The sequence below is a fragment of the Chanodichthys erythropterus genome, chromosome 11 (assembly GCF_024489055.1).
Source record: "Chanodichthys erythropterus isolate Z2021 chromosome 11, ASM2448905v1, whole genome shotgun sequence".
Classification (NCBI taxonomy): domain Eukaryota; kingdom Metazoa; phylum Chordata; class Actinopteri; order Cypriniformes; family Xenocyprididae; genus Chanodichthys; species Chanodichthys erythropterus.
This window is the reverse complement of record NC_090231.1, coordinates 25034476-25046875: the sequence shown is the minus strand read 5'-3', so window position 1 is coordinate 25046875 and position 12400 is coordinate 25034476. Positions and strand designations below refer to the sequence as shown.

At 37.5% G+C, this 12400-nt stretch overlaps 1 protein-coding gene across 1 annotated transcript in view; it reads right to left on the bottom strand.

Moving 5' to 3' along the window:
• Positions 1 to 12400, bottom strand: part of itfg1 (integrin alpha FG-GAP repeat containing 1) — a 159928-nt gene that overhangs the window by 142813 nt on the left and 4715 nt on the right. Inside the window, exons 5-6 of the mRNA XM_067402090.1 lie at positions 11908 to 11982; positions 11734 to 11828 (exon numbers count right to left, since the gene is read on the bottom strand). Coding sequence (XP_067258191.1) covers positions 11734 to 11828; positions 11908 to 11982 — 170 coding nt within the window. The remainder of the gene's footprint in view (positions 1 to 11733; positions 11829 to 11907; positions 11983 to 12400) is intronic.

Genomic DNA, 12400 nt, shown 5'->3' with positions numbered 1-12400 from the left:
TCTAACCCTGTTTTTTTTTCTTTTTCTTTTCTCCAAAGTACTTCATTCATGAGCATGGCACCGCTGGCATAAAATGGAGAGATGCTATTCTGAGGGGTTATAATCTTGTAAAACCATTACGAGAACAACATAGGTGGAGTGGAGGGGATTATGCCATCACCACATATTCCTTATTCCATTTCGCTCACATTATGCTGGCAGAGAGAGAAACGGGAAAAGCAGCCTAACTTATTGCACTAACAAGCTTAGATGCTCAGGCCACTGACAGCATTTTGTATAAGCATCTGTCAGTTTTTGTTGGAATACATAATATAACAGTCACGTGACGAGCAAATTTGTGGGATATAGAGGAATGTTCACAAAATGTCACATTTTAATATTTTGTAAATCTAAATAGTGTCTCATGTCATTGCGGAAAGCAATAACGTCAAACCTTGTGTGGTGAGTTAATGCTCCCTGTTTGAATATGGATAGCAAGATTAAAGGCAAATAACAATATAAATGTTAAAGTTGCTTAGACTATGGCACCCAATACAGCCATAATTTTTTTTTTTATGCGTTCATTGCAGAGTGACTTACAATGCCACTTACATTTTCACATAACTAAAACATATTTGCATAACAACAATTTGCATTTATATCTTCATTATATTTGGTCAAAATCTCAGACCAGCTTGAAATGTGTTTTCAGTGATGTGGTCACACTGTGTCTTGAGCTCTATTTAGATGTCAAATGGAAAATTCACCCCAAAAAATGAAAATTCTGTCATTGTTTCCTCACCCTCAAGTTGCTCCAAACCTGTTTGAATTTCTTTCTTCTGCTGAACACAGAAGATATTTTGAAGAATGTGGGTAACCAAACACTCAATGGACCCCACTGGTTTCCAAAGTATGAACAATGAAAATTCTGTCATCATTTACTCAACCTCAAGTTGTTCCAAACCTGTATGAACTGTTTGGTTACCGACATACTTCAAAAATAACTTGTGTTCAGCAGAAGAAAGAAATTCATGCAGGTTTGGAACAACTTGAGGGTGAGTAATGTTATTACACAATTTTAATTTTTGGATGAACTATCCCTTTAATTGTTTCTCATGGGGACGTCTGCAAAAATAAACTTGCATGGCTCCTCAGTAATAAAACTCATGCGTTCAGATAACGATTTATTCATGGTGGAAGAGCGAGTGATCCTACGAACCCGTAAATGCACTTTTCACATCCTATTGTCAAATCAGGTTCAACATTTATTCAAATATCCTTTTTGATAATTAGAACATTTACATGCTATGGTTCAAATTGTTATCTGTCTTGCATTTTATCTCTCCAAATGATCATTTTAAAAATGAGGAAATTAAGGTTAAAAAAAAAAGGTAAATAGGTACTGCAAAGGTATTGTTTTTTCTTTTTCTTCGGAATGCCCATTTTATCTTTCGAACTTGAGGGTGAACTATCCCTAGACATCACACATTTGGAATGGTCTACCTATCATCAGGTACAACAGTATGTATGTGTGCCATTGTGAAATCTCTCTTTCCCTCCAATTCTGCACAAGTTTCTAAATATAAGCATAAATGTCTTGTCTGCAACAACAAACCAGCATAATGCAAGTAATCATAATAGTTTTAAACAAGCACCCAGAGCACAAACAAAATGCCAAAAAAAAAAAAAAAAAAAAAAAGTGTGGGTGGATAGAACTGGCCCTGGGGTGGCTGACAGTGAAAGAGAAGAGCGAAGATGGAGATAGTGGGTGAAGGAGAATCTGAGCCAGCTCATGCAGGTTACTGAGTCTTCTGGGATGTTGATCCATTTAAACAGACACTTTCATTCGCTACAGCCACTAATTGAGTGAAGCACAAATAAAGTCACTGTCCTTTTAAAAATTCCTGATTAATATACACTGAATTTAATTAGGTTTGGTGGCTCAATCTTATTTGTTAATGTTAAGCATGTCTACTCTTCAGGAACAAATTAACATTGGACATCAACTTCAGCTCAGTATCAACAACAAATCTGCTTCCTCTACTTTTATTTATCATGTAAACGCTACAATTTAGCTCTTTGATATACTGCCAACTGTCTTGAAGGCACCGTATATCAGTTCTGTTCCTCCAAGCATGTTTACTGCTTATAAAACCGAGAGGCAGTGAGAAGACATACATATTGAAAAATAATGAGATCTCTACCCACATTGTTTCAAGCTATTTGTCAGTAAAGCTCTGCCAGGTCTGTACAAGGAGGAACACCCAGTCATTGTGTTATCCACCCGCTATGTTCTGCAGATCTTGCAGACGTCTCTGGGGTGCCATACAATGAGCCTCACAGAAATTACGCCAAATCTTGATGGGTCCAAATTTATCCCTGTTAGAGAGTGGCATCTTCCTGCATGGTCCGCAAAATTCAACTACTTTATTAGATGATTCTCTTTTTGCAAGAACATAAAAGAACAGGCGTTAAAGTCCCATAGGAAAAACAATAAAAGCACTGAGAGGGACAGCACACAATCACAGCCATTTGGCCTAATGTAACCTAAATGTTCAACTGTGAGTGTTAGCCTGGAAGACTGCCGCAGATAACGATCTGATGAACTTCCCACTTCAGCAGTCCCCTAATGTGGAAAATCTGTTTCCTTTACATTGCACGACAATTAACTCATCGTTCACTCTCAGAGAGATTTCAGGTCTAATTGGCTGCAGTTTGGAGCATTGCAATACAAGGTTGCCTAGCAACCAGTCAGAAAGCAGAATTGGAGTCTTTTGTGCATATTTGCGCATAATGACATTTATAATTATTTGGCAATTACTCCCTGTTTTTAACGAGGCTGCACATTCTGAATCCGGGGGTTATCAAGGACATTATAAAGATGTGAAAATGTGATCCAGATGCCAGTGGCTTCTCTATGTTGATGGAGAGATACATAAATCAGAAGAAGAAGAAAAAAGTAATGAAAATTCGCTAGAAGGACTTACTGAATTTAGGGGGCTTCACATGCATTTTGCTGCTATTCTCCTCATCATTCCTTTGGCTACACATTAGCCTTACCTGGGCCATCAGAACGGCTCAAGCATGGCAGCATTAGTCTATTAGTGACACATTTAACTGGACTTAGTCATTCACCTTTGTCTGAAGTAATTGCTGGTTGTAATTGCTTAATAAACCACTAGGGCCAGATATCAGATAGGTTGATATCAATGCAGTCTATAGATTTCCAAATGAGAGGGAGATTTCACATTGAGGCGGAAGGTGAAGGCTAGACATCCCACTTTAAAAGGAGTCATGACATGGATTTTTTATTATTTTAATGATCCTTAAGGTTCACTTATGTTATAATGCACACACGCACGCACGCACGCACGCACGCACGCACGCACGCACGCACGCACGCACGCACGCACGCACGCACGCACGCACGCACGCACGCACGCACGCACGCACGCACACACACACACACACACACACAAAAAAACCTAAAAAAACCTAAAACAAATTATATATATATATATATAATACACACACTGTCAAATCCAATACAGTTGGCTGCTTAATCTTTCAACAAGTTTCAAACTCACCATTACACTGCATCGCTTGCAAAACAAAATGCTCCAAACAAACATAATCCTCGGATGCCATTAAAATAAATCATGCGCTTATTTCACTCTGAGATTCTTCTGAAGTCTGTACAGAGACGCAAACGAGCGGTTTAAACTGGACGCGTCAAAGCGAACGTTCTTTCTCTCTTCCATTTGTCCTGTTGTTGACAGACTCAAGTGCGTGAAGCATGTCAGAAACTGAAGGCGCATTTGTATACTGTATCCAGTGAAGACAGCGTCAGTGATTAGAATCGGTTCCATTTGCTTTTAATGAGACACAACGCTCACATCCAGTGTAGGCAAACGTCAGCCGTTAAGTGACTAAATTCCAGTGAGCGTGGTCTATGGAGCGATGATATATAATTATCCGTCGATGTCTTGCTCTGGAAGCAGTCAAATTTATTTGACTGTAACAATAACAATAAAAGATAAAATGTAACAATAAAAACCATTTTGTGGCTCTTTAATTTGTCGTGACAGATTGCTGTAGCGCCTCAGCTCAAGAGGCTCATGAACTGATCATGTCTTCTTACTAGTTAATTTATAGCATCAAATAAACATGAATGAACATGAGAAGGAAAGTTGTCAAACGCAGAAAGACATCAGTACACACCATTTTTCAAGTTCAAGTCCATGAGGTTAACCTTCTAACTCCTGACTGCTTTGTCAGACAAAATGGCGGATTCGGCGTTATGACTGGTTAGATCACTTGTCAATCAAACTCCCGGCGAAAGGTCAATTTCGCAACTTCTAGCTGATGCAGCAATTTTCATATTAGCAACTGGAAACTGAGCTGTGATCTGTTGACCCTCACCAGTTCAATCACAGAAAGCAATTCAAGTCTTGACTGAGAAGGTCACACAAGCACAAAAGTGAGTAGAAAAAACTGGATGCTAGTATACTCTGATCAGGCATAACATTATGACCACTGACGGGTAAAGTGAATAACACTGATTATCTCTTCATCAAGGAACCCATCAACTTTGAGGACAAAATGTTCACTTGCTGCCTAATATATCACAGAACAGTTTGTCCTCAAAGTTGATGTGTTAGAAGCAGGAAAAATGGGCAGGCGTAAGGATTTGAGCGAGTTTGACAAGGGCCAAATTGTGATGGCTAAATGACTGGGTCAGAACATCTCCAAAACTGCAGCTCTTGTGGGGTGTTCCCGGTCTGCAGTGGTCAGTATCTATCAAAAGTGGTCCAAAGAAAGAACAGTGGTGAACTTGCAACAGGGTCATGGGCAGCCAAGGCTCATTGATGCACGTGGGGAGTGAAGGCTGGCCTGTGTGGTCTGATCCAACAGACAAGCTACGGGAGCTCAAATTGCTCAAGAAGTTAATGCTTGTTCTGATAGAAAGGTGTCAGAATACACAGTGCATGGCAATTTGTTGTTATAGGGCTCCATAGCCGCAGACCGGTCAGGGTGCCCTTGCTGACCCCTGTCCACCGCAGAAAGCGCCATCAGTGAGCAAGTGAACATCAGAACTGGACCACGGAATGGAAGAAGGTGGCATGGTCTGATCAATCATGTTTTCTTTTAAAATTCCCCAGATCTCTATCCAATCAAGCATATGTGGGATGTGCTAAACTCCCAATCCGATCCATGGAGGCCCCACCTCACAACTTACAGGACTTAAAGGATCTGCTAATAACATCTTGTTGCCAGATACCTCAGCACATCTTCAGGGGTCTAGTGGAGTCCATGCCACGACGGGTCAGGGCTGTTTTGGCAGCAAAAGGGGGACCAACAAAATATTAGGAAGGTGGCCATAATGTTATGTCTGTATATGTTCATATGCACCGAGTATATGTTCAACCATTTTGACTTCAAAAGAGGTCCTTCAACTAAGTGCTCATGTTTATGATATTCTGACCTCAATAACACAGACAACATGCTTCCACATGACAACCTTTTTGACAAAAGGAAGCAAAAAAATAAAAAATAAAAATCAGAAAGAAACAGGCCATCTGTCTAGATGAGTGGTTCTCATATAGCTTTGCTTCACAAAAATGTCCTTAAAATTAAATACTGATTAATGTAATATTACCATGAAATGCATAGGCAAAGTAATTAGCAAATATTGAACATGAAAGATGATGATGAATATTTTAATATTACATTATAATGTATATTAAGATGAATATAAACATGAAATTGGTTCACTTCAACCAACCGACTTAGTTTTTCTCAGTCGCTTTGGTACATTTCTCAGATCAGAATTGAAATTCTCAAAACTACCTGTTCAATTCTCACATCATTGCGTCACTTGTGCACATCAAAAAAGCAGTTTCTCATTTCTTTGAACAAGTTGCAAATGCTTTGGTACATCCATGCAAATGATTATGTACAATTCTCTGTTGTTTCCTACATTATCAGTTGCTTATGTCATGTTGATCAAAATGTATTATATTGGGTCTCTGTTGAATAGTCTCACCCCCCACAACATTTAGGCACAAGCTCATAGCATAAGTCTTTACATGCAAAATGGTTGAACAAGTTATCATAATATGTCAAGCATATTTCTATACTTTCTATATTTCCATTAGACTAAATACTAAATCTGAAAAGACTTTTCTAAATCTGTCCTGAATTGGTAAATTGCTCCCAGGTGAATCTTGACGACATGACATGACTCAATAACGACATGACTCAATGACTCAATGACATGTTCTGTCAATAAAATACAGTACAAACAGTAAGAGAGTAAATTTGAATCTTTTCCATTCTCTTGCAATTACACTCACACATATACTAAGATGTAACTTATAATTGACAATAATTGTCATCAAAACTTTAGCCATAGTTTCCATCAGAACGTCCCTCCAGAGTAAACGGTTATATTGAGAACATGACTAAACAATTTGACTTGTCTTATCCATACACAATGACACAAGGACTTGTCATTCTGATGGCACTGACATGTTCATTGACACAGATATTTACTTTTGAGAGATGAACTAAGGATTTTGAGTAAGAGAGTGGCTTTTGCAGGTTATCCATGGTGTTTTGCTCTTTGTACAAATTGTTTTGAGAAATGCACTTACTGTTTTGCAAATTGATTGATTCGAGAAATGTACCAAAGCGACTGAGATAAACTGTAAATTTGAGAAGCAACACTTTAGAGTTTCATTGGACAGTTTTTGTCAACAATAAAACTACCATTTGAAAGTAAATGTATATATATTTTTTAAAGAAATTAATACTTTTATTCAGCAAGTAAATAGATCAAAAGTGAAAGTAAATACATTAAAAATGTTACAATTTTTTTTTTTTCTCTTTTGAACTTTCCATTTATCAAAGTATCCTAAAAAAAGTTTCATGGTTTCCACATTTAAAAATAAATAAAAATGAAAGGGGACCTATTATGCATTTTTGCATTTTGCCTATTATGGTGTTTGGACATAAATGTGTGTTGGCAGTGTGTGTACACAACCACCCTATAGTAATAAAAATCCACCCACTCCTTTTTTTAAATCCCCTTTAAATCAAAAGCAGTGTCTCAGAACAAGTCGGTTCCAGATCCCTGGCAGTGTGACCTCACAAAAGCGACAGGCCCCACCCACGAATGTTGACAGACACTGACGTTTGAACATAGAACCGCCCTGAGTGCGTTCACAGCGAGTCTGCGATTTAAATGTTCTGTAGCTGGATGGATGAATCCACTCAGCTCTCTCCATGTACTCCTAAAATCTGAGCTACTGAAAACGAGGTGGATTAATTTGTTTTTTTTTTTAGGAAAATGCTCCCTCAGTTCTGCCGAAATTCGTTTATGTCTGTGCGAATCATTTCACACCTTACTGCTTAGTGAACGAATATCCATACAAAGGGACAATACAAAACAGAGGTGCTAAAAATATGCTACTCAAGCTACTCAAGGGAGCATAATAGGTCCCCTTTAAGGAGCACAATGGTTTTCAACATTGATAATAATAAGAAATGTTTTGAGAGCACCAAATCAGCATATCTGAATGATTCCTGAATAATCATGTGACACTGAAGACTGGAATAATGGCTGCAGAAAATTCAGCTTTGCCATCACAGGAATAAATTACATTTTAAAATATATTCAAATAAAAAAATTAATTCACCCTGTATGAGCTTAAGAGACTTCTTTAAAAACATATTTCCAAGATCCCAAACTTTTGAATGCTAGTATATAAAGGAACATTTATTCATTCCATTTAAAAGCTGATAAAAAACATTTAATTCGCCACCCTAACTATGCACAATTATATGCTTATTTGCATTTAGAATTGTTTTTTTCCCCCTGCCACCCCGAAGTTAGCATTAAATTGTAAATGAACCCAACATCTAGATCTAGATTACATTCTGATAAATGGAAAAAGAACAAATCATCTCTAATGGAAACCACAAGACAAGCCAGAAGTCAGTGAATTAGCCTTCAGTTCCTGCTGATCTCTTTTCCTGAGAGCCTCCACTCTCCCCCACTGAGGCCTTTTCCTTACACCAACTCTTGCCATAGCAGACAGCCATAATTGTAGAGTAAGTGGTGGATGATTTTTGACGTGGGTGTTCTCTTTTTTCCCTCTAGGGCTGTTGTTAATCTGCTGTGATTTTCTCAAAGCTGTTGAGGTCCATAGAGGCTTTCTTGGTCCCGTCTGCCAATCAGACCCAACAGCGCGACAGTTCGTGTGGCAGCAGAACAGCCTCCAGATGGTTTGGGGGTGGCAGTGATGCCAGGCTTCCGTCGAGAGGGTGGGAGATAAGTGCTATAGTGGCTTAGGGGCTTTGTTTTAGTATGGATAAATTGTGCTTGTCCTTATTGGCTACTAAATTACTTTTTGGCCTCTTTGCCCTTTCTGGGATGAAATGCTAAATTCCCTTTTGGTCAATGTGACAGACACATGACCACTGTGAGCCTCAACTACACTAATGGACAGCAAGACTTTCACAGGATTCTACAAGAGGCCATTCAAATCATTTTTCAGCCTTTAAGAAGCACATAGTGCAGCAGGATTATTATAATCAATTTTATGTGACTGACAGGAAAGCTTAACAGGAAAGTCTTAACCCTTGGAAATGGCTTTGATTTAATAAATAGCTTGAGAGATAATTTGATTTAAATGGGTTCAGAAGAAAAACTGACTTCAGGATAGTCAGAAGAAACACCTTGCAATAAAGAGAATGCTGAAATACACTACTTTGGCTTTACAAGTCAAGGTGATTCTGAGCCACTATACAGACAGTACAGCCTTTTACCATGCAGGACAAATAACAGGAATATATAGGTGAGAAAACAACTGTACTAGTAGCATTTTGCATTCTGCAGTTGATTTTTCTGAACTTGACATTAGTCATAACTGAATTACCATGATGGAAGGAATCATAAAATAATGTATAAATTGCTCCTTTCTATGTAAACTTGTCTTACATATATTTTAAAAGGTGCAAACGTATATTTTTTTAAAATACATTACAGTTCAAAAGCTTGAGTTGAGTTTTTAATGTTTTTGAAATGGATCTCACATGATCATTAATTCTGCATTTGAGCAAAATATAGTAAAACAGATTTACAATTTATTTATTTTTTTCTATTTTAATGTATTTTTAAAATGTATTCCTGTGATGGCAAAGCTGAATATTCAGCAGTCATTACTCCAGTCTTCAGTGTCACATGATCCTTCAGAAATCATTCTTAGTAACATTTCTTTTTAAAACAGTTGTGCAGCTTAATATTTTTCTATTTTGAACTTTTCTATTTTCGATTCCATTTCTATTATGTTTTCTATTTTAACATTTTCATATATTTTAAAATGTTTTTACTGTCGTTTTGATCAACTTAATGCATCCTTGATGAATAAAAGTATTGAATTTCACAGCATGCTCAACTTAAAACACACAAAACAACATAAATACTGAGAGAGTTGCAGTACTTCACACACACTCCCCACTAGACCTGCTACAAAAAATGGGCCAGTATTTCCCAGACGAAAAACACCACTCAGGAAGCATCCCATCTTGATGACAGGATTACAAGGGGAGAGAAAAAGCCTGACAAAGACATTCTGCAGAATGAAGAATAAATGTAAAACTAAGCTGTTCAGTGGCGTAGAAAATGTGAATATCTGTTGGTTTCAGTCACGTTGAATATTGATCAAATCTAGGTCTATATTTGCATGAATATGTGGGGCTGTTTCATGGGGCTGATACCAAAATTTTAGATACCAGTGCAATTTCACAATTCTCAATTCCAATTTTAAGACCATAGCAAAACCAGGCTAATATAAAGTTCTGAACCTGCAAAATGTAGAGACAAAGACTTTCAGACTTTCCCCCTTCAATTGCTAAAGAAAATGCAGATTTCGGTTATAGCTGTCAGGTAATGGAGATATTATGTGCATTTAAAAAAAAAACAAAAAAACTGGTAAGATAGAGCACTGGAATGCAAAAGTAACTTAAATCAACAATACTTTGGTTATATTTACTATTAGAACACATGGCAATGGCCAAAAGTTTTCTGATAATTTACTCACCCCCATGTTATTGAAGATGTTCATGTCTTTCTTTCTTCAGTTGAAAAGAAATTATGGCTCTTGAAGAAAATATTCCAGAATTTTTCTCCATATAGTGGACTTTAATGGCTACCAACAGATTGAAGGTCCAAACCGCAGTTTCAAATGGCTCTACACGACCCCAGTCGAGGAACAAGGGTCTTATCTAGTGAAATGATCAGTCATTTTCTAAAAAATAAAATAAAAATGATATATGTATTAAACACAAATGCTTGTCTTGCACAAGCTCTGCAATGCGCCACGCATTATGTAATCACATTGGAAAGGTCACACGTGATGTAGGTGGAAGTACCGATCCAGTTTCTACAAAGCGAACGTGCAAGGACTAAGTCAAATAGCCTTTACAAATAAAAATGTTTGAAGTTGGAAGAGAAAATGAGATGGATTTTTTTCGCCCAACCGCGGTACTTACGCCTACGTCACGCATGACCTTTCCAACGTGATTACTTAATGTGTGGCGCATCGCAGAGCTAGTGCAAAATGAGGCATTTGTGGTTAAAAAGCACATCAATTTTATTTTTTTTAGAAAATGTCAGATCATTTTGCTAGATAAGATCCTGATTCCTCGGCTAGGATTGTGTAGAGCCCTTTGAAGCTGCACTGAAACTGCAATTTGGACCTTCAACCCGTTGAAACCTCTTACCCGCTACATGAAAAAAAAAAAAAAAAAAAAAACCTGGAATGTTTTCCTCAAAAACCATAATTTCTTTTCGACTGAAGAAAGAAAATCATAAAATCTTGGATGACATCGGGGTGAGTAAATTATCAGAAAATTTTAATTCTGAAGTGAAATAATCCTTTAAATAAATGTAATCTTACTGCACTACTATTTATTGGTATCTGATTTAAAGTGGATAATCCACAGCTAGCGTTGCATCTGGTGGTTCTAAGCCTCCATGCTGAACACTAAAATCATTTTATGCTCAGCTAGTCGTGGTTTATCCTTTATTGATACCATGGTCTGTCTGAATGCTTGATTCTGTTTGGCTGGAAGGTGTGCATTAAAACCGTTTAATGTAGGGGAAACCTGTCTTGGAGGACCCCCAGCCCTGAACATTTTGTATGTCTCCTTCATCTAACACGCCTGATTCAACTTATGAGCTCATTAGTAGAGACTGCAAGACCTGAAGAGGGTGTGTCAAACAAGGGAGACATACAAAATGTGCAGGCCTCGGGGTCCTCCAGGACAGGATTAAAAACCCCTTGTTTAATGCACAGGTAGTTCCAGTCAGTTTAATCACCGCTCTATATTAATAGAGCTACACTGCTTTCAATGAAGCACAAATAACCATTAGATAAATTAAATGTAAAATATGGCTTAAATAGTTGTTTCAACAAAAGCAGTTTTAGAAACACGTATTTCCTAATAAGCCTGAGTGTCTGATGTGTTAATAATCAAAGAAGAATTCCTAGCATTCCTAATCCATAAATAATTAAAGCAGCACCCTGGGCCGTTCCTCTGCAAATGGGCTTTAGCATGGCATCTTCAGCAATGCTAACAGAAAACTACAGAACAGAGAAGTAGCAATTCTCTAAATCAACCCACAGAGCAGCAGAACCTTGCAAAATTTTCTCTGACACTTCAAAAGACCACAGTAGCATTACTCACCGGCAGTGAAGTCCTTGTTAAGGTCAATGAAAGCATTGGAATGAGGGATGCGCATTTTGACATCAGATCCGAGGGCCTTTTCATATTTTTGTTCTCTGATAAACAATAAAACAGCATGTTTTGTACACTGTACATTTATTTACACCAATTTGCACATTTGAGAAAGAATCTTACCTGTTCCTGAGATAGCAAACTTCTGATAAACCACCAGCAGATCCAAAAATGTCTGGAATCATGTCCCCATTAAAGCTGTATGTGGAAAAAAGTAGGTGGCATCAGACCTCTGCAAAAGCAGCAGCTTTACAAGTGAAGCTTGCTTTTGTACACTGAGAGGATAAGGACTACAAAGCTTGAAAGGTACAATGACTCTGTTTAAAGTGATTACAATACTCATCAGTGATTTACAATGTTGAAAACAAAGATTATATATATGGCTGTGTTGAAAATATAATTTCTTGATTTTAATTGATTCTCATTTCGATGAACTGATATGGATTCCTAAATCCCAAGAATCAATATTTTAGTCTATGCAGTTGATGCATGAACAAAACTTAACATTATTTGTAGTGCACCTCTCATACAATAAATCACAATAATCTTTGTGCTTTGATTCTTTTGCTATGAAACAAAGTCTCAGCTTTCAAATTCTGCTAATTTTATTACAAAT